This window comes from Sarcophilus harrisii, chromosome 4 (genome assembly GCF_902635505.1).
Source record: "Sarcophilus harrisii chromosome 4, mSarHar1.11, whole genome shotgun sequence".
Lineage (NCBI taxonomy): Eukaryota > Metazoa > Chordata > Mammalia > Dasyuromorphia > Dasyuridae > Sarcophilus > Sarcophilus harrisii.
In genome coordinates this window covers 323,522,285-323,545,724 of record NC_045429.1, presented here as the reverse complement: position 1 = coordinate 323,545,724, position 23,440 = coordinate 323,522,285, and the positions used below count along the sequence as shown (strand labels likewise).

The 23,440-nt window shown below is 37.1% G+C and overlaps 2 protein-coding genes across 3 annotated transcripts in view; both read left to right on the top strand.

Annotated features, from left to right (window-relative positions):
• The window catches only part of KCNH6 (potassium voltage-gated channel subfamily H member 6), a 45,863-nt gene extending 41,222 nt beyond the window's left edge, over positions 1-4,641 (top strand). Inside the window, exon 15 of one of the 2 annotated variants that reach the window (XR_004233830.1) lies at positions 4,559-4,641. Coding sequence is in view for 1 of the 2 variants with exons in the window: in XM_031965897.1 (XP_031821757.1) it covers positions 4,559-4,585 (27 nt within the window). In the remaining variant the exon portion in view is untranslated. The remainder of the gene's footprint in view (positions 1-4,558) is intronic. The other variant, XM_031965897.1, reaches the window with a different exon arrangement.
• A 53-nt stretch (positions 4,642-4,694) lies between these two features.
• Positions 4,695-23,440, top strand: part of DCAF7 (DDB1 and CUL4 associated factor 7) — a 34,737-nt gene continuing 15,991 nt past the window's right edge. The window contains exons 1-2 of the mRNA XM_031965898.1: positions 4,695-5,151; positions 23,004-23,162. Of these exons, the coding sequence (XP_031821758.1) occupies positions 5,014-5,151; positions 23,004-23,162 (297 nt within the window). The 5' untranslated portion in view covers positions 4,695-5,013. The remainder of the gene's footprint in view (positions 5,152-23,003; positions 23,163-23,440) is intronic.

The following is a 23,440-nucleotide window of genomic DNA, read 5'->3' as shown; positions in this document are numbered from 1 at the left end:
GACCAGTCCTGAAGTCAAGATGAGCTGAGTTCAAATGTGGTCTCAGATACTTAACACTTCCTAGCTATGTGACCCTCGGCAAGTCACTTAACCCCAATTGCCTCAGCAAAAAACAAAACAAAAAAAAAGAGAGAAGCTGCAGGGAAGTAACCAATTGTTATTGAAAGAAATGAAAAATTAGAAGAAGAGGATGGGGCAATTTGCTGGGAGAAGACAGGAAGGAATAGGGTCAAGATTGGCATTGGTGAAGAAAAGAACTGCCTTATTATTAGAGATTGGAATAAAGAAGGGTTAGATTTCAAGTGGCAATGCAGAGAAGTAGAAGGAATGGCCCTAAGTTCATAAGGTATGAAGCAAGAACTTCTGCTGAAAGCTTTTGTTTAGAGGTTATCTTTCTTTTATTTAAAGGCTATCTTTCTAAAAGCTAAAATATTGTAAATAATAATTTATATCAATGTCATAATTTATCATCCTGTTAATAAACTGTGTACCTAGTAACTTTGATGCAAACCTAAAGAGACCAAGACTTTTGATATATGAAGAGATGAGTTTCTTCTTACGGGAAAAGATATATAGGTAGAACAGAAAAGGTCACACTTTAGATATTTTCCTATTGTCTTGTGCTTTTGCTGAGATTTAGTGAAGAAATAAATTCGTTTTAAAGTAAAATCCTAGTTTGACTATTATGCTCTTATAGTTCTAATAACTGAAAATAATTTTAACAGTGTAAAGGACAGCAATTTTAAGACTTAAGAATTCTGAAAATGTAGGGTCAATTGTGGCTGCAGAAAAATTCATGATACATGTTCTACTTTCTGGTAGACCGAAGACTATAATGAGATTTTTTATATAGGACTAATATCATTCATTTATTTTGACTGGCTATATGTGAAGGAGTGTGAAATTGTGTTCCCTGTAAGCTGTAAAATTAACACTCTAAAATTGTGTATCCTTTGATCTGTAAAGAAGGGAGATTTGAGTCTTAGACTCTCCTGGGATACATACCTCCCCAGACTCCACAGAGAGTCCAGGAGAGAGAGCGTATCCCCCTAGCTGGCCTTTTTTTTTTTTTTTTTTTTTTTTTTTTTTTTTTTTTTTTTTTTAAGGCAAATCACCCCATTGATACCCTTTTCAGGAAATTCCAAATTCCAGAAGCCTTTAAAAGTGATTTCCCATTCAATTGGATATCTAGGCCTGGAGACTTTGGCTTTCTTTTTAACCTGAAACCAGAGCCTCAAGATTCCCTATTAAAGGGCAATTTTAAACTCACTTCTTTGCAGAATGTCTAAAACAGGACTATGCCTTGTCCCTTGGTATAATTGCCTTTCAGGACCCTGCCCTCTGAAGAGACATTCTCTTCTCAATGCCATCCATTTACTTAATAGGATTTTGCTACTATGAAGTCAGTCTCTTAGCAAAGCTGACTTCTCATCCAATAATAAACTTCCATTTTTGCTACTTAAAACTTTTTGGGTTTGTTAATTCTTTCACGTTGGGCCTGCTCTGACCAAAGAGGAATTCCCACACTCTTTGCACTGCCACTAAACTCATCATATGTACATATTACTCTCAAAATATTTTGGAGATACCCTATTTCCCAACATTAAGGCTCAGTAAGCAGGCTGTGCCCTGAGTTTGGCATAAACACAATCCTTTGCTCTCAGGATTATCACCCTCTGGCAAAGTGTATTGCTTGGACCAGTACCAGGTATCCACTGAAGGATTTAGCTCCCCTGATTTTCCAGGGCTGTCCATCATATGTTCACAATCCCTGTTCCTTGCCACTAACAGGTATTGTACTCCTCTTCCTGTCACAGAACTCTGGTTCTATGCCCTGCAGGATGGCCAGAACTTCAAAAAACTTGATCCAATGACTTTTCTCAAAGAACATTTATATTGTTCCAAAAAAAATGCTAACCATGAAAACTCTCTAATTATGTTATGGCCAACCTCTTTCATAAATAAAACTAGCCTCAGATTTAGCAGCTAAGCTCTCCTGGGGATGGAGAGTAGAGGGGAGTGGGAATGGAGAAACTTCCATTATCAAACACCCTTTCCCTCACTCGGAAATTAAACTTCTGTTTGTGTTGAGTCTCCTGCTTTTGTGCAGCTCTGGCCTCCCACAGGTTAGAGGTCATTACTATGCAATTGATACTAAAGAGGATAGCTTTGTGATGAGTGGGTAGAGGGATGTTGGGAGATGTTGAGGCACAAAGGAAGGAAAAAAGAACGAGAAGAAAAATTCAATGAAATTATGTAAAAAGTTCACAAATGGAAATTCAAAAGAGCACCCAAACAATAGGGGCAGTTTTGATAAAACCATGTTGAAACTGTTGTATACTTTTAAAATGACTAACAGGTAGATTGTAAACCATTTTTGTCATTTGTAAATGGAAATGTTCATGTTTGATGGCGATCAAGTTCCTAATGACATTTTTATTTTAAAATAAAGGTCAGATATTTGTTTCATTGTGCTTCAAATAAAATTAAGTACACACAATTCCAATCTGTCTCATCTTTATATAAAAAGGGTCAATAGATTGAAAGTCCAGTGAATTCATTGGTAGGGGGAACATCTCCCATCAATGGCAATTACAAGCTCTAAAATTTGCCCATTATCTCACTGTTAATACATGCTATTAAGCACCCTTCTCAGAGGTACCCAGTCTTTTTTCAAAAAAACTGGTCTTCTATTAGTAGTGGCTTCTAATACTTTGGTCAATTCCCACCTTAACCTACCCAGAGTTTCTTAGTCAAATTGATGAGTTAGTGAAGAGGTGAGAGAATTGGGGTAGGGAGAATTGGGGTAGGAAATCCCCCTCTGGTCGGTGCAGGTCCAATTGGAGAGAATTCAAAAACCCAAAATCTGAGTGGCAGAAAAAGGAAGTTTATTGTTCACTAAGAAGAGCTCTCTTAGTGGGCAAAACTCCTCATTAGGAATTTGGCAAAGGTGTGTTAACAGACCCCTGGTTATATGGTTAAATGTTGACTTGAGGCTGGGAGCTGTCTGGGCCATCAGACAAAGATCTCCAATTGAATAAAATTGCTTAACTGGTAGTTTGAAGGCTTTTTCCCAGAGTTTGGAAAATCCCTGAAAGGGAGCTGTGGGCCATCCCCAAAAGATCTCAGTTCTCCAATTGAAATGAAGCCACTTAACTTGGGAAGGGCTTGTCTGGGAAAAATAAGCTTTTCCCAGGGTTGGGAGTATGGGGGGCCTCTTCAAAGGTTACATCATTTTCCCCCAAAAGATCTGTTTACATCAAAATAGATTCAAGACAAAGAGTGTTTTCATTTTCTAGGGAAACCAACTATAAATCATTTGGTAAAGTCAAAAGTCAAAGGCCTATGGAAACAATCTAGCCCATGAGTTTCTTAACTTTTTTTTTTTTATGCACAGACACTTTTGGTAACTTGGTGAAGATTATGGATTGTCTCAGAAAAGATGCTTTTAAATGCACAAAAGAAGCTTACAAAGTAAACCAATTACACTGAAATACTTCCATCAAAATCTTGAAATAATAAGTTCCTGGACTCCAGGTTAAGAAACCTTGCCCAACCCCTCCCCTTTCTCTACCTGCTCCTCCTAGCCCCCTCCTTCCCAGCTCCCCAAACGGGAGCCAGAAAGGCCTAAGTTGGAACAGGGCCTCAAACACTAACTGTGTGATCCTGGGCAAGTCATCTACTTCTGAGTTTCTTCAATTATAAAATGGGAATAACACATCTTGCAGGGTTATTGTGCAGATCAAATGACCTAATATTTGTAAATCGCGAAACACAGCGCCAGCAATACTAGGTGCCATACACCCCCGTCACCCCCCAGCCCATTTTGCAGATGGAGAAACTGAAACCTAGCCTCTGATACTTGTTAGCTGTGTAATCAGATAAGCAAGTTAAAGTTACCCTCCCCGAGCCTAAATAATCTGAAACTAAGTTACTGACTGCTTGTAATCACCTTGTGACTGGCCGAGTTCCTATTCCAATTATTTGAACTATCCCTTATTTTTCAGATGATGGATGTGGTCTAACAAAGTTTCTCCAACCATTTCTAGATCAGACAAGGCTAGCCGGTCATGCTCACAGAAAAGAGTATGTCTTTGAGGGCTCGGAAATGCTCGGCCAAAAAAAAAAAAAAAAAAAAAAAAAAAAAAAAAAAAAGAACAGATATGCAACGGGGGCGGGGAAAGGGGATGGAGAGAACGTGCGCCTTAGATGGAGGCAAGGGTGAGCGAGACAAAAGTAGTGGAGGGACAGGCTCCACGTGGTATACTGTAGATAACTCTACACCAGGACCTGCAATATCCCGGCAGAGAGAGACAGGAGAGGTCAGTGTAAGTCACTTAAGAGCCCTGTCTCCCGGGAATAGGTCCTCGAGAACACAAGAGCCTCGAGATCCAAACGGTGTTAGTACACACGTCTCGAGACACTAATCCTTCAACCTCCAACAAGCCCCTCTCCCACCCCAATTTAGCCCGCAAGGCTCGAGGATCTCTTTGATTGACATCCCAACTAGCCAACGGATTTTCAGGGTTATAAAGATTCTGTTTTCCCCTCCTCCAAGGAGGCGAAGAGAAACTCGGTGGAATGACAAAGAGCATAGCCAATGGGAAGAAGGATCTCGGAAACGATGGGAGCAACAGCCAATGGAAGGAAAGGGCCGTTCTAAACGACGTGTGAGACCGCCAACGGCTGCTGCTGTTATAGGGTCGCGTGGTTTCCGCTCCTTGAGGGCGGGGGAGCGTCCCAAACGGAAGGTGGTTGTTGTCAGTGCCTCAGGTTTGAAACTGGGGGTCGGGCACCAGAGCCGTTGTCTGTCGCTGCAGGGCTCTCCCCCTCCCCCCTGCCACCGGTCCCTGCTGACCCCACCCTCCTCCCTCCCGTCCCACCTCCCGACCCCCATCCCTACCCCGCCCCCCACCCCAGACCTCCCCCTCGGGTTCCTCGGCTGGGTCCGGCCCGGCCTCTGTCCTCCGCTCCGGCTTTTCGGGCCCGGAGGGCGGCCCTGCTGCCGCCGCCATGTCCCTGCACGGAAAGCGGAAGGAGATCTACAAGTATGAGGCACCGTGGACGGTCTATGCCATGAACTGGAGCGTGCGGCCCGACAAGCGCTTCCGTCTGGCGCTGGGCAGTTTTGTGGAGGAGTACAACAACAAGGTGGGGGCGGGGCCCGGCGGCGCGAGACCCGGGGGTTGGGGGAGGGGAGGGAAGGGAACTGACCGATGCTGGCCCCTCCCCTCGAGCCTTGCCCTGCGGCGCTGCCTCTGTCTCCCCCATCCCCTTAGGTCCCGGGGTCCCTTGGGATGGGTGGTTGAGAAGTAGGCGAGGGAGCGTTCGAGATTTACAAACGAACTGACTTCGGTTGTCTTCGAGACCCCCTTCTCTCTGAGATTTCTTCTTTTTCAGTTTCCCTCTCCTTCCCCAGTTTCCCTAATTTGTCTCCCTCAGTTTTCATCTTCTTCCTCAGTTTCCCTCTTCTTTACTGAGTTCCCCATCTTCTCCGTAAAATGGGACGGTGTCGGTGGAACCCGCTTCTCAGTGTTAATTTGTGGTTCCAACAAGACTATGGAAAATGACTTGCTTTGTGTAAAGGCCAAATAAATATTCCCCCTTTGGCTTCCTCCAGTTTTGAGGTCACTAGGGGGGCTCCCTCCTCTTCATCTAGAAGAGCAGCTCCCGGGAGGTGAACTGCAGCAAACTCCTAATAATGATCGGCGAAGGGGAAGAGGCAGCTTGGCATAGTAGATGGAGAGGCACTGGAAACCGGTGTCCCTTCCCTGGCATGCTGCCTTCTGGTCAAGGGCAAGTCAGTTAATTTTTCAGTGCTCCATGTGGCTCTAAAAGGCTTTAAGTTAGAGCAGCATCTGTGGAGGGAGTTTCGTGAGCTCGTGGAGAAAGCTCTTAAGCTATACAGTGCCCCGGCAGCTCTACGACTTTGTACCAGAGTAACATCAGTGGAGGGAGTTTCTTTCTGCATCAGAGTTCTCTGCACCAATGGAATCACAGGTCAAAGAAAAATGCTGCTATACAGTGATTGTTTCAGGGCAAGAGATAAATATTAGTTATATACACATGTACACGCTTAAAACTGCACCAAAACTTTTGGAGCACACTGTATATACACACAGACACAACACAAATATTTTCCTTTCATTGTGGAAGGGGTAGGAAGGATCCTCAGTTTCTTGAAATTGCTATTTTTAATGTTCACATTCTCATAGTGTGATTTCTTAGTGTCCCCATGCTCTCCCCAGCGTTACTTTTGATTTAACTTTTCTTAGTCCTTGTCATATCTATAGCTCTTAACTCTTGACCCTTCCCCCTTGTCCTGAGTACATTGCCCTTTTACTGTGTACCTGTTTTTTTTCAGTTGTCTTTGCTGGGTCATGCAGCTCTGCTCTTCTTGGTTTAGGTATCCCCTAAGGCTCTGTCCTGTAGCATTTTCTCCAATCTTTCTATACTTTCTTCTTGATGGCCATGCTTTAGCTGCAAGTATCTTCTCAACTCAGAAGATTCCCAGAACTATTCAGACCTAACTTTTCTTCTGAATTCTACCCCGCTTTCATTGTCAGCAACGTACTGGGGAAGTATTTCTTATGTATCCTGTGGGCATATCAAACTCCAAACTCTGTCTCAAATAGAAGATGCCCTTCTCAGCCTGGTATTTGAGATTCTTCACAGTGTAGCTCTTAGTAGAAGTTGTTTTCAGCCTTATTTCAGACTCCTTCCCTTCATGAATGTTGGCCAATGTACATGTTGAATTCTCACCATAGAAGGTAAGCCTCATGAGAGCAGGGATTGTTTTATCTCAGACTCCAAAGTCCAAAATCTTTTATCCCTGTCTGACTCTTGGTGTTTGTGTAATGCAAATGTGATTTTAGCTTCAGTTTATAGATTTTCATCTCTTAGTCCTGTTGATCCATTGGTTCCTATTTTAAGGCTGTTGCATTTGGCTTTTTCACTTTAATGCTCCTTGAATAATTTCCCTTCCAGTTCAGATTATTTGTATTCTATAAAGAACTGAAGTCATTGCACTTGTGAAAACTTTCTAGCTCACTATCTACACCCCTTGGAGTGTATTGCAATGAGTGTAATCCTTGGAGGGATTTAAGATTATTGAATATTAACCTAGGAAGGGACTTAAGATACTATAATCCTGTATTTTATAGATGAAGAAACCAAGGCCATGTAGCAGAGCCAGGATCTTCTGCCACAAAATAGCTGTTGTTTTCTGATTAAAGTTACTCATTTCCTTTGGTCTTAGCCTTTATACAATAGTCTGTAGTTCTTTTTGAAAAAAATAGTTCACTGCAGGTGGAATCCATATTTATGTGAAAAGATTTTAATTTGCAGTTGTAGTGTGAGGCTCTCTTTATGGGAAAAGAAGTTTCCTATATCAGAAATATTAAGGCAATCTTCAGATCCCTTATCCCATGAAAAGTTCTGATTGTATTATCTTGTTACTGACATTATGTGTGGGAAAGAAGATATTAAAAAAAAAAGTGTTACTTAAGAATGGCTGCCTGATGTAATAGATTGTAAACCTTGTTCTGCTGCGTAGATATATTATGCAAATCACTTAGGTTTTGGGGAATCCATAAACCTTTGACTTTGCTGGGCACTGCGGTAGGCAAACTGTTCTGGGTTTCAGTTTTCTCTAAAAAAAGATTTTACAAAGTGTTTCTTTAAGAGTTGAGCTCTCACCAGTTGATATTACTTGACTTGTCAGGGGGGAAAAAAAACTCAGTTTACATACAACTTTTTAGAAACATTATTTGCATTAAAGTGAGGATTTCTCTTCTGCTTAGTGCAACTTTGTTTCTTGTGGGATCCCACTGAATCATGATGGTTGGAAAAGAAGAATTTGATAACTTCTTTATTCTTTTTTTTTTTTTTTCTGTGACAATTGGGGTTAGCTAGGAAGTATTAAAATGTCTGAGCTCAGATTTGAACTCAGGTCCTCCTGACTTCAGGGATGATGCTTTATCCACTGTACCACCTAGCTGCCTCAACTTCTTTATTATAAATTAGATCGTTCCAATAACTTTTTGTGCTAACGTGTAAAGGAATGAATATTTTTTTTAAATTAGGTTTTGAAATTTTCATATCTTTACCTTTATAAATTTTCTTAAAGGGAAGTATCTTCTTAAATAAAGAAAATGAGATCACCATAAGGTCAAACTATCAGTGATGCACTTGAATATAGGACAGATTGCTAAGTCACAAATTCATAGTTTTTTCTTTAGAAAATGTCTCTTTAGTCATGTAAAAAAATGAAGACAAAAATGAGTTTAGGAAATTACAATTTACGATGGAGATATGATAAATGAGAGGGCAAAAGTAACTTTTTAATTTAATTGATTTTTGGAGAGAGTTGTTTAGGCTGGGAAGAGTGAAATTCATTTTGTACTTGGTGTTTATTAAGTTGATATAGGATGTCCCAAAAATCTTAGTGCAATGATAAACTAATAGTTGATTAGATTAGATTATTAAGCTCTAATTAAACTATTACAGTTTACAATGGTGTTGCTGTACTAAAACTTTTGGGACACCCTATAAATATTATTTCTGTGTTTTGTGTCGGTTTAGTACAAGAACAGTAATGGAGCTCAAATTAGTCCACATATATTTATTTTTAAGTTTCAGGCAATGAGAATAGCCACTCCAAAGACACAGGAACGGCAAGTAGATTAATATGGCAGAGGGCTTTATGTTTGATCCTGGAACTAAACCATAGTGTTGGGAGGAGTGAGGGAGGATGCGAAATGGGTCCAGACCTATGTTTTAGTAAAGTGGAGAATGAGATAGGAGTAGGCAGAGATTTGTATTGCAGCTGCACAGACTAGAGCTAATGAGGATCTGAATTAAGGTGATGGCCATGTGAATAGGGAAAAGGGTGCTGAATTTTGTTTTGGACAAGTTGAATTTGAGTTGTCCCAAGAGGTAATTGGACATAAGATAGTAGCTCTGCAGAGTCAGGAATCATTTGCATAGATAATAATTGAACCCCTGGAAACTGAAGAGATCCAAGAAAGGGAATATTGAGTGAAAAGAGAAGGAAAAAAAAAAGGATCAAATACAAATCTGTGGGAGATATCTGCAGTTAGTGGGAATAACATGAAAACCCAGAAAAAGAGACCTTAAAATAACAGTCAGACAAGGAAGAGTATCCAGAAGAAAAACCATTGTCAATAATGTCAAATGCTATAAAAAGGTTAAGTTACTACTAGAACATGAAATTATATTGGTGATTTTGAAGAGGGCAGTTTTAAATAATGAGTTTGGAAAGTTGCAGAGGGTCCAGAAGTAAAAAGAGTGGACCATTATAGATGAGCTTTTTCGAGAAGTTTGGTTGAGAAGAGCAAGAGAAATAAAAGATGATAGCTGGCAAGCATGGTAGGATCTAATGGAGGGTTTTTTTTGTTTTTAAGGATGGGAGATGACTTGGGGGATATTGAAGATTAAATGGGGATAATGGAATCAAACATCCACATGTAGAGGAGTTGGCTGTGGAGAATGGTCATTTCCTCAAAGCTTAAGAATGAAGGGAAGGTGTTGGAGGGGATGTGGGAAAACTGGGACACTGATGCATTGTTGGTGGAGTTGTGAACGAATCCAATCATTCTGGAGAGCAATTTGGAATTATGCCCAAAAAGTTATCAAACTGTGCATACCCTTTGATCCAGCAGTATTACTACTGAGCTTATATCCCAAAGAGATACTTAAGAAGGGAAAGGGACCTGTATGTGCCAAAATGTTTGTGGCAGCCCTTTTTGTAGTGGCTAGAAACTGGAAAATGCATGGATGCCCATCAATTGGAGAATGGTTGGGTAAATTGTGGTATATGAATGTTATGGAATATTATTGTTCTGAAGAAATGACCAGAGTCTTGGAAAGACTTACATGAATTGATGCTGAGTGAAATGAGCAGAACCAGGAGATCATTATATATACTTCAACAACAATACTGTATGAGGATGTATTCTGATGGAAGTGGATATCTTCGACAAAGAGAAGCTCTAATTCAGTTCCAATTGATCAGTGATGGATAGAATCAGCTACACTCAGAGAAGGAACTCTGGGAAATGAGTGTAAACTGTATTTTTGTTTTTCTTCCCAGGTTATTTTTTACCTTCTGAATCCAATTCTTCCTGTGCAACAAGAGAACTATTCGGTTTTGCACACATATATATTGTATCTAGGTTATACTATAACATATTTAACATGTATAAGACTGCCTGCCATCTAGGGGAGAGGAGGGAAGGGAAAAGTCGGAACAGAAGTGTGTGCAAGGGATAATGTAAAAAAATTACCCATGCATATGTACTGTCAATAAAAAGTTATAATAAAAAATAAATAAATAAACTAAAAAAATGAAGTGGAGGAAATAATGAGTGATAATATGAGTTGGTCATTAGGAGAAAAGAGGATTTTTTTTTTGGTTTTATTTTTTTATTTTCAGTGATTTATGAGGTGAGAGCCTCAGCGAGTGGGTGGGGGGAGGAGAGTGGCTTGTAGAGAGGAGAAAAGTTTTAGAACAGTTGCTTTGGTGAAATGTGATTGGGAAATCAGGGACGAATAGTAGTTTTGCTTTGCTGTAGTAAGGGTCTAGCTGAAAATAAGGAGAAATGAGAAGATAAAATATTATGATCAACAAAGAAAGGTCCCAGGAATTCTGGGACCTTCCCTAGTGTATTTGCAGATAATAGTAAGATCAAGGACATATATGATTATCCCTATGTATGGCTGAGATGGTGTAGAACAGTAAATGGAAATTGAGAGGATTGAGGAATTAGAAGTTAAAGTAGGGAACATCAACATAGGTTGAAGTCCCCTAGAATAGAGGGAAATTATTTAGGGTTGAGAGGAATATTAAGAGTGAGGCACTGAACTCATTGAAAAAGTAGGGAAAATATGTGGCTGTGAGTTTATGGATAATAAGCACCAGAATTTATGAGATAAATTTGGATTGAATGACCTTCAGAAGAGAAGCTAGTAATGACAGTAAAGGAAGAGACTAGAAATGGCAATCAATAGTAAACAAATTCCTATTCCATCACCATATTAAGACTGTAAATAAGTGAGGATGAAATTTTGTTTTGACAAGTCTGATTTTCTGGTTCCTTTTTTCAGAAAAGTAACAATTTCAGGACAAGTAAAGATCTCAAGAGGTAACCAAGTCAGTTTTAGTTCTTTTGTTATTATCTTCAGTCTTTTGTTGTCATTGTGTCTGATTTTCTATAACCCCTTTTGGGGTTTTCTGGACAAAGGTATTGGAATGATTTGCCATTTCCTTCTCTAGCTCCTTTTACAGATGAGGAAACTGAAGCAAACAGGATGAAGTGACTTGCCTAGGGGTCATACAGTTAGTAGGTGTCTGAGGCCAGCTTGAACTTATTTCCCTCCTTATTCCAGGCCAGGTACTTCACTACTTAGCTGCCGTTTGTAGTTGTAGATCCTTTACACATACCTTTACCATTCCAGGCAATATGTGCTTTTAAAGACCTAGAAAAAATAAATTCCTTGGCTTCCCTTAAATCCCTTCATTCTAGCATCTCTTTTAGCTGTATCTGAATACCTTGTATTGTATTTTAAATCTATTTTCTTCTCTTTTCTCTGTCATAGATACATTAATAATATTGTTTCAGAGTGTACCAGTAGCTAGAGTGCTTAAATTTCTAGGTTAGCTTTAGTTCTACTTAGATATGGGGCAGGGGGAGGGCAACATTTGGTCTCTGATCCTTCTGTTAATATAATAAAAAACATGAGATCATGAACTACTACTATCTTGACCAAGTACAAAAGAGTAATACCTTGTTTTTGCTTTGTGAAGTTGGAAATATTCTTCTTGATCCAATTAGAGGAGTATCAGATTGCTTATCTAACCTGTCATCCTATATATGGAGTGTAATGAAGTTTTTCTTGATTGAATTGAAGAGTCCTTAGTGACCTTTAAAAGACTGAATTCTTCTGATCTGGAGTTATTACAGATAGAATCAGCAATTGAGCAAGACTAGACCTTAAAAGGAGTTGCCTGAAGGTGCAGGAGGATTGGGAAAGAAGGATTTTTTTCTCTCTTCCCATACAGTACTTTGAAACAGAAATACTCTACCTAATAGCAGACCACCAAATCCATCAGGGAAGAGAGATAAACAATCTCCAGGCAGACATAGAAAGGCAGTAAGAAAACAACTTTAAGGAGCACCTTCTGGCAACACAGAAAAGAGATTACCATGGAGAGAAAAGCTGATTCTGAGAATTCAACCATGTTAACTGTCCAGCAGAAATACTACACCCAACGCTGAAAGTATCATAAGGAGAAAAAGGACATCAAGGCTTTTCTAGTGATTTGCTTTGGCCACAAGTTTCCTACTGGGTGCTTCACCACCTGTGTACTACAAGTTTTTGCCTATTCTTCTCACAGACACTGTATTTGTGGGACAATATTTCCTAGGATTATAAAAGGCTGCTGTTCTTACTGAGCCATATTAATAAATGCCTTTAATTTGTCCTAATTATGTCTACTAGGGACTATTATGGAGAAATTCACTGGTGGGTGCTTATGACTAATAATTTTAAGAGAACTAACCCACAGGGAACTCTAGAATTTGAGAACAATCATTTCCTGGAGACCCAAACTACACATCTGTGAGTGCCAAATTGGGAAGGTAGCTTCATAGGTTGAATGTGCGGGATTTTTAAGGATTTGAATCCAGTATACATGTACAGAGATCTACTGGATAGATTTTCCACCAGGTGCTCTCCTTATTGGATATGTTAGTATTAGAAGAATTAGTTTTTGTAGTGTACTTTTTTTTTTCAACTTACACTGGTTTCTTTTAAACAACTTCTGGATAGCTGAATGTTATAATGTACTGATGATTTATTGTATTATTGTGAGCTTTGCAACTGTAAATTTGAGAATATAGCCAACCATGGAGGGCAATCACTAGTAGTAAAGGTAGGTCTCTTTCATCCTAGAAGGTTGTTAATTTCCAGATCGTTTAAGAACTATGTTATGTGGACTTTACTAAAACTTTTATGTACAAGGCACCAGGGGGAAAATTTTTCAGCCCTTTAATGATTTGAAAAAATTTTCAAATTTGGGATTTTGGGCAAATATGCCAAAAGTATCTAAGTACAAATAGAAAATAAGAGGTAAGAAATTATTAATGAAGTACAAAAACTTTTTAACATCCTCTTAAACCATTTATTTAAAAAAAAGTTTTTCTTTTGGGACTAGGGAGACATTTATACTTATGCCTACATACCTTGTTATCTCCTTACTAAATAAGGAAGAATTGTTCTTATTTGAATTGGAAAGATCATTGCCAGTGGTAGGATGAACATTGGGTGCCCTTGATGGCTTCTTAAAAAGCTGCACATGCTAGGTCTGGAAGATAGTTCAGGCAGGAAAAAGTAGTCCAGAAGAAAAAATTGGCTTTTGAGAAAGAATTGCCCTATAGTGAAGACACTGCATCTATCTAGCAGACAGAAAGTTGCACAATCTACAAATATATACAGAAAAGTAACCACTACAGATAGGGACTAGAGGTACCCACTCTGCACACAGACAGAGGCAACAAGAAACTCTCAGTCAAGAAGCAGAGAAAATAGCCAATTATGTATTTGAGGGAGAAAAATAGACCTGGCAGTTGTCAAGATGCTGAGGAAAAAGCAAATTGATGGGAAGCAGCAGCATGAAGATTCTACAAGAAGACTTGGCTTCAGGCTCTGGAGTACCTCAGAAGTCAGTCGTCTTGACCATAAGTGTTCTCTACCCTATATGCCCTAACTACTATGTATACTGAATTTGTGCCCATACTTTCTGAAAGTGCTGTATTTGTGGGGGAGTGTCTTAGGTTTAACTAGTAGTATAACTTTATTTGTAGCTACAGTGCCATCTTCGATCTTATTGTATCTACTAAAAGAAAGTTCCCGAATGGGGGGCTCATGAACTTTAGTTCTCAGGAATTTAGGATTTGCTACCATCCTCCAGATTGGTATCCCAGAAAAAATACTACATATTTATATTTCAAGGCATTTTTTAATAATTTATTTTCTTTCAGCATAGAAAAAGATCATTTTCCATGTACATCAAGGTTTAGGATTTTTAGGTTTTTGAAATGTTGAGGTGATTGGTATTTCATGATTTTATTTATTTTTTTAATACTAATTTTATAATTTAAAAATTTCAAGAAAAGTTGAGGTGAGAAGTATTGTGCATTGTGAACCAGTGCTTTTTATAACAAAAAATAAAATAGTGATACAAGACTCCACCTTGTGTTTTGTAAATAGTTACCTGTTGTTAATTCTTCTGAAGATTTATTTCACAAATGCAACACATATTTTTGTATTTTGTCTTTTACTCTGGTAACATTATATTTCAGTTTTTCACCATGATCTTTATGGTGTTTCCTACATTTAGACACTTTTTTTTTTTTTTGAGAAATTGGCAAGCAGATTCATATTATATTTAATTTTTTAAGAATTTCTCTGATAAAAGTCTTTTAATACAGTTTTGCCTTTTTCAGATATTTGGGACTTTATTATGATACTTAGAAAGATCCCCCTGGAAAATCAATGGGAAATGGAGCTAACAATTAGACCACAGACAGAATAGTTCTTATTACAGTTCCTCCTGTGGCTGACTGAGGAGAAAGGCTTTTTTTTTGCCAGTGTGGTAGTTGACACATCTCTAGATAATATGATCAATTCCACAGTAAGTCTTTGAAGCTGGTAATATATATAATCTCATAATTTTACAGTAGAGATTTTGAGTTGGAGTGATGACAATAATGAAAATTAGAGTGATGCTTTTTGTTAGAGAGAGAAAACTTTTTAAAGGCACTGTATATGATCAAATTGGAATCCAGTTGACAGGATAGATATACTTTTTTCTAATTTGCAAAAGAATATGGTTGAGATCCTTAAACATTTGACTTCACATAACATTTTGTATCTTTTTTATGTTGGAATACATGGGAGCCACCTGACAGTGGCTGCTGGAGATCCAACTCAGAATGTATCTCCTTGTGTGAGAGGATGATACAAGGAGCCTGACAGGCAGTTGCTGTTCTCTGACCTCTCAGTCAGAGAGGCCATTGCGTTGTCTGACCTCCCTCCTCTTTGCTCTGCCTCCAATTTATCTCATTCCCAGTCCACAACACCTGTGTCAGCAAAGGCTGCCTTGCAACTCCTTCAGATGCTATGATCCACAGCTGTGGAGGCTCTTGGAGAATTGACCTGTCCCTTAACATTTTTATGTCCTTATCATATGCTATTTTGATATTATGGTCATTTGTATGTATATAACTACACATTGTATCTCTCTTACACTATTTAGTATGATGCTGTGCTCACTGTAGGCTATTAAGAAATGTATATTTGTTGAATTAAACTGAATGTCTTAATTTGCAAGGTCAGTTTAGAAAAGCCATAAAAATGAAACTTTGAGAAATATACCATATCCAGATTTCACATTTTAAAGTCAACTTTTGGTCATTAGACAAAAATTAAATATTTCTCAAAATAATGTGTACTCATTTTTAAATGAATAAAATGATTTTTGATGGAAACTTTTTGTTTTGGAAGCTTTTTTCCCCTCTTCTAGAATATCAAGGAAATAATTATGGAACAGGGTTTATAAAGAAGAACATGGAACTGGAAAAGGATCAAAGTATGTATAATGTTAGACATCAGAACAAAGATCAGATTGCAGAAGGAGCAAATAGAAAAGAAAGAACAACAGCATAAAGACAGAAGCAGAGATGATAAAATTTAAAATTTTGTTGCTGTCTTTTTTATACTGCCCTATCACTGTCCTGATTTCACTTCTAGTTGGTACTTTACAGCTTTTGTTTAGAATATCTACTTTGAATCTTATGGATAAAGATGTAAATTACTTTCAAATGGATTTAATAGAGCACAGTTCTGCTGACATAAACTTGGCCTTAAGATCCCATGAATAAAAAACATGTCTGGGTGGTCCCAAGATGCCTCAGATTTCTTGTGCATATGAAAATGAAATTTTTCTTTCAAGAATGTTTTCATGGTTTAATAATTGAGAAGTAGGGAAAGCTAAGTGGAACACTTCAATATCCTCATTTCAATATTTAAACTTACTACAAACCATTTGGCTAAGAATGAAATATGTCTGTGTAGATGTGAAATATTTGAAAAGTGATATTACATTGCAAAATTGAGAGCTTTGGAGATTAGTTGAGACAAGAATACTAAAATAGTTAATTTTTGGAGAAGGTAGATATTATTTAGTAAAAAATATATAAATAAATAAATTAGGTATTTCCAAGGGCCTTCTTTGATAACACAGAAGTAGATTGTTAAATTAATGTGAGCCTTCAGATGGACTACATATTTTGCTTAACTAACTAGAAATAAAAGGAACAAAAAGAAAATGGGACATTTGGGGCTAGAGATGGAGGAAAAGAAAAGTCACATGTCTATGGAACTACTATGGATTTCCTTTCTTCATCATTTGCAAATGTGAAGCTTTAAAATGTTGAAGGCATCCATTTTATAGTGAAATTTGAGTCAGATGTAAGAGTCCTTGCATTCATCAGACTAGTCATTCTGTAGACATTTCAAATTTAACATGTAGAAAACAGGATTCTTTACCTTTTAAACTTAGATAACAAGTACAGAATAACTCACTTCAGAAAGACCTTCTCCAGAAAGTAACTAAACTCTTAGCTTGGCACTTTGTAGGTACTTAATATTTTGGTGAATTGAACTGAACCTACATCCTCTTTAGGCATAGGCATCTCTAATTGTTTGGTATGAAAGTTTGTCCTGACATCAAGCCAAAGTCTGCCTTTTTTGCAGCTTCCTCCCATTGGTCTTCAGTCTGCTCCCCCCCACCCCCACCCCCAAGTATCTCAAGTGTAATTCTTCATGTCATGACTCAGATATTTATAAAGATCTGTGATAAATTGCAATCAATTCATACCTGATAATCCTATGTAACTCTAGTTCACACCCACCCAATATCCCAGTATGCTCTGGCTAAATCTTTAAGGGCTGTGATCATTTCAATTTTGGCTTAGTCCTCAGGACCTAGCACAAAATAGATGCTATTAAATACTGATTGATCATTTTCAGGCAAGCAAAAGCAAAGTTTAAAGAGTATTGATTTGCCAAAAGAATACAGAATTTATAGTATATATCTTGTGAGGCAAAATGTATAATATATGTCAGTACTTAATTTCTAATACCTGTCTTAAGAAGTTTGCAAGGATTCTAATTAAACAAATTTCACTTACTCTAATGGATTTATGTATTTTTTTGTGTGCTGCTTTATTCTGTTGTACATGAAAAATATGAGATTTCTGACAATCTTCTATCCTTAGACTATAAAATAATTTGAAACTTCAGGGGGAGAGAGGGAACAGAGGGAACAGAACATGTCCAAAGACCAGACCTTGTAAGGGTAGGCCTCTGTTTATCATCAGATCTTCCATATTGTTTTCTTATTCTAACTTCAGAGTATATGAAGACTTAATAAATTTTTAAGAAGCATCCAAAATCCTGGCAGTACCTACAGAACTAGAATTCTCAGGAAACTGGTACAATGAGTAGAGGGCTGAAGTTGCAATCAATAAGACTAGAATTCAAATGCTGATTTAGATACCCTAGCTGAATGGGTAAATCACAAGTGTGATCGGAAAAACTCTTCAGGCCTCTTATAACAAGTTACTATTATGGGGGAAAACAGAATCTGACTTGAACCTTTCAAGAAAAGACTTTAATTTTCTTTAATATCAAATCAAGTCAGCATTTTTTTAAGCATCTACTTTAAGTGCTGGGAATACAAAGAAAAGCAAAAACCAGTCCCTGCACTCAAGGAGTTCACAGTCTTGTGAAGAGACAACATATAATGATGTACAAAAAACAGCATTTGCAAAATAAATTGGAAATAATCATGAAAGGAAGGCACTAACATTAAGGAGAACTGGGAAAGACTTCTTGCAGAAGGTGAGACTTCAGCTGAGTTTTGCAATAAGACAGAGATGAGGATGGAGAGAATTCCAGATATGGGGGACAGTCCACGTTGGAAAATGGATTGATACATACTAGTATCACTGGTCATAGAGTAAATGTTAAGAAATAGTATTAAGATGGGAAAGTTTAAAAAGGGATCAGATAATGAAGGACTTTAAAAACCAAACATATAATTTTTATATTTGATCCAAGAGGAAATGAGTTCCTGGAGTTTATTGAAGGAGAACATGACATTGTCAGACCTGGACTTTTTAGGAAAATCATTCTGACAATTGAACAGAGACTGGAAGGAAAAGACAATTGATGGGGGGTTGGGGAGGAGGATCTGGATAACAACCGGAAGCCTATTACAATAATCACAATAATCCAGGTATGAGATGATGAAGGTTTCATCTAGGGATGGCATTGTCAGAGCTGAGAAGAAAACATATAAAAGAATGTTAAAATAGTAAAAATCAACAGAACTTGGCAACAAATTAGATATGGGAAGTGAGAGAGTGAGGTATAGAGGTCGATGACACCCAGGTACTAGCCTGGGGAAACTTGGTGGTACTCCCCACAGTAATAAGCAAATTAGAAAAAGAGGATTGTTTGAGGGGAAGGTGAATTAAGTTTTGGTTGTATTGAGTTTAAGACATTCCTGAAACATCTAATGGAGATATGTCTAATAGGCAGGTAGTTGGGAAATATGAGACTTGGAAGACAAGAGGTTAAATCTGAGAATTATTTGCATAGGGGTAATAATAAAATCCCTGGAAACTGATTATTTAATAGGTTTTTAGAGGTGCAATCTTCAGTTTCCTATTGCATGTTTTAATCCTTTTTGTTTGTTTTTCATACCACGATGGTATCCTCACCTTTAGTAACTCCAGTAAACCTTGGAAGTTTACATTATTTGAATCTACTTTGTAAGGCTTTCTGTTCTGCTTTTGGATCTCCAGGATTATGTGTAAATTTTGCATGCTTCTAGAGTGTTTGGGGGGCAGAAGCATAGCTGTCTGGTACTTAAGTTGGTGAAAAAGTCCACTAGCTTGAGTTTAATTTGGATGGAGCTTTAACTAACTTTTACTAATTTATCTCAGATTCCTGCTTGTAGTTAATCTACAATTGAATTGCCAGAGTTCCAGATGTGCTCTTGCTACAAAATTCTAAGGGCCAAACCTGAGGCAAAGGTTAATATGTTTAGATTTCTTTGAGAATTTTCTTTCTTTCTTTCTTTTCTTTTTTTTTTTTTGAAGTCAAGGCTTAAAGGTCAATTTCTTGTTGGAGGTTAGCTGTTAAACTGTTCATTTTTGCAAACATTTTATTCAGTAATTATTTGTTTAAACCGAATTTGTTTTGTTGAGGACAACCTCGGCTCTATGTGCTGTGCTCTTCTGACAAAGAGGGGAAAAGTCTGTTAGATATTGGAGTCTTATCAGTCAGGATAATGATTGGGCCTGTACTAGAGATTTTATTGGTAAAGGGAACTCCCTGGTGATGAATTTCTCTCTGCCGTTGAAAATGTGAGCCTTTTCTTAGAGATCATGTGACAGAGACTGGACTTTTTTTTAACTCAGGTCTTCATGGCACTTTTGATCTACATTTATAAAACACTGTAGGATAGTATTAGTAATTATTTGCCAGTATCCAGGTATGAAATGATGGGGGATATAAAGATAAGAGCAACCAGTCCCTAAACAGCAAAGAGTTTACAATCTAATCTATATAAGGTATAAACAATTACATGTAAATCAGACATAAGGTAATCTTGGGGCAGAGAGAGCCTGACATTTGGGGTGAACAGGAAAGGCGTTAGAAGAATAGGGAACTCTTAAGAGGCAAAGGGGAAGAAAGAGTACCCAGTGCCAACAACTAGTGAAACAAAGTGTCAGGGACACAGTATAATTTCTAGAGTCATCATTTTTGACATTTCCTTGTATCTTTTCCTCCCAATTTCAGAATGTTGTAGGAATTTATCTTCCTACCAAATGGTTCTCAAATATTTTAAGAACTGCCTCATGATTCTCATTGTCTTGTATCAAAATGTCCTTTTTAAAAATTTATTCTAATGAATAGGAAGAACTAAAAGTGTAAGCTAGTCAGTCCTGGACCACTTACTTTTAAGTCAGTGTCTGTAAAAGAAATTTGGATGAAGACAGTAAATCCAGGTGGAGTATTTAAACTACTCCTATTAATCTGATCAATATTGAAACTCTTTAAATTTCTTTAATTTTTTAATTTAGTTTTTAAATTTATCTAGTATATGAAGCAATTAATTCTCTCCTGCCTAGAGACATTTCCAAGTATAAAGTAATTTACAAAGTATTTGTTAGGTGAAGTCAATAACACGAAAACAAAACCAAAAAAAAAGATGTTTTCATTCCTTTCAAGGAGCTTAATAAGGAACTTCTTATTTTATAATAGTTAAGAAGTCAGTCACAAACATGAAGAGAAAATATATATTAAAAAAACTTCAAAAAGTAGTATGTGATTATCAAACGATTTGTACATTTCAATATTATGGGTTCAAGAGAGTTACCTACTATAGTATTCTTGGGATATTTAAATAGAAAAGATTAGATTTGTGCTTCAAACCAGTTCCACTTGTGTAGTGATGAAGAGAACCATCTACATCCAGAGAAATAACTGTGGGAACATAATTCTCACTCTCTGTTTATTTGCTTGCATTTTTTCCCTCAGCTTTTCTTTTTCTTCCTTCTTGATCTGATTTTTCTTGTTCAACAAGGTAACTGAATAAATATGTATACACATATTGGATCTCACATGTATTTCAACATATTTAACATGTATTGGACTACCTGCCAGATAGGGGAGGGGATGGGAAGAAGGGGAAAATTTGCAATAGAAGGTTATGCAAGGGTCAATGCTGGAAAAATTACCCATGCATATGCTTTGTAAATAAAAAGCTTTAATTAAAAAAAAAATACAGAATTAGATTTGAGCTGAAAAATAGAGCTCGTTAGATTTAAAAGATGAATGGAATTTAGATAGTGAAAATATGGTGAGATGATAAAAGTGATAACTCTTTGGGGGCATAGTTAAGGGAACGGCTTGATTGAAGCTGGGAGGTAAGGCTGAAATTATTTGAAGAAAGCCTTGAATGCCAGACTCAGAAATTTGAAATGGGAAGTTATTGAGGTATCTCTGATGTTAGCAACAAAAAAACTTAGTCCTTGTTGAAGTTAATTTTAAAAAATATTTGCTGGAACATAGCATTTCCTTTATTAACTTTTTCCCCTGACACTATTCTCTTTTTACTGATGCCAACCTGTGAAATTGATATCATAACTTGGTGCTAGTAAAAACTTGTAAGTCCATTAAATGTGTCAGAAGACCAGCTGAGTTCTCCTGCCCTTCTTTCCACTTACCTGCTTCATCTTTACTTTTTCATATATTAGATATATGAATTTCTTTCTGTTTTACTACAAAGGATACTAGTTTGGTTCGTTACATCAAATTATAAAAAATTTTATTTTTTAGAATCTTTATAGTCTCACTACTGAGTTCTTAGTTCTTGCCTTTATTATCTTATTTCTGGACAATTAAAATAGTCTAAAAGCTCTGTCTTCCTTCAGTATCTCCCTTTCCAACCTGTTCTGCCTGCCACTGCAGAATAATATTTCAGAGACCTCTCTCTAGTCATATCACTTGAAATTAAAATAATCTTCAGTGGCTTCACAGTGTTTAGCACATAGTGCACACTTAATATAAATGCTTGTTGACTTTACTCTAGGTGAAGTCCAGAATCCCATACCTGACATTCAAGACCCTCAACAGTCAGACCTCTGCCTTGTTTATCTAGTTGTCTCTCTTCCATGAAACTTCCTCCATATAAGTTTATTCAACTTTAATACATCTTGAATTTTTTTATATCTACTTTTGTTTAAAACCTTTCTTTCAAAACTTTCATCTTTTTATGTCTCCCTTTACAAATCATAATTTCATTCAGGGCAACGTGGTCTTAGAAAGAACAGTTAATTTTTCATCAGGTCTTGGGTTTAAACCCAAACTCTGTTTTATTAGTGCCTGTTTGCTCTTGTGAAGTCACTTTCCTTCTCTCAGCCTCAGTTTCTTCATCTTTAAATGGAAGAGGAGGAGGATGAGAGGTTGAGCTAAATGACCTGTGAGGTCTTTTCTACAATTTAAAGAATTCAAGAAATAATTGCACTCTTCTTGATCATTCATTCTAAATTGACTTCTGTCTCCTTGAAAGTCAACACAGTAGCATTTATCATTTGTATAAATTTCATTTGATAGTTAAGCCCGTATCATTCCTTGTGACAACTCTTTTTTATTGAACTGTGTTCTAAATGTTTTATCATTATTTAGCTTCACTGTGATAGCTTTTCAGTTGTCTTTTATCTTAGATATCTTTATTCCTATTCACATCCCTCTCAATGTAGAAACTCAGTAAATATTTTTTGTTTTAATTGTATTTAGCCCTACTTAAGTTTACCAATGAATACATAGTTGGAAATGGGAAGAAAAAAATAGTTCAAAAAATAACTTAGATGTTTGCAGACTAAGGATTTATAGTCTCTATTTCCTAAAAATTACCATTATTCCATCTGACAGTAAAAGACCAGTTTCTTGGCAGTTCAAGGTGGCAGAATCCTCTGAGCCAATTAAATGATTGATAGCAAAACATGTAAATTAATAACCAAAATACAAGGAAAAGTAAGGAACCAAAATCAGAGGGAAATTTGTCATTTATCTTCATTGTCCATTTTCAATTTGAAATGGAATGAGTGTTTGCTTTTGCACCAAATATTGTGTAAAAAGCTTCATTTAAAGAAAAATCTCTATAAAACCATATAGATAGCTATATAACGAACATAACTTTACACGTCTCAATTAATAGTAAGGTTGTCAGAACCTCTGTAGATGACCATGGTTTGTATTATCAGTACTCTGCCATTATGTGGCTAATTTATTTCATGGGGGAAAGATAATATTATTATATTACTTGATTTTGTGTATTCCAGGTCCAGCTTGTAGGTTTAGATGAGGAGAGTTCCGAATTTATTTGCAGAAACACTTTTGACCATCCATACCCCACCACAAAGCTGATGTGGATCCCTGACACGAAGGGAGTCTACCCAGATTTGTTGGCAACCAGTGGTGACTATCTCCGTGTGTGGAGGGTAAGTATGGTAATGATTAACAGCTAGCATGTTTCCCAAAGACATGAGACTGGCAGTTTTCTTTGTTAGTATAACTTGGAATAAATGGATAACTTAATTTCTCTAGCCCAGCAAGTTTCAAAATTTAAAGGTTTGTTTTAAGTTTATTTTACTCATGTATTTTTAGTACTATTTAAGTCTTTATATAGCTTTCCTAGTGTTCATGTGAACAGAGATAAAGACTCTTTGTTCACATAATATCACTTAAGGTAAAAATAATTAAGGCAAAGAGATTCTAA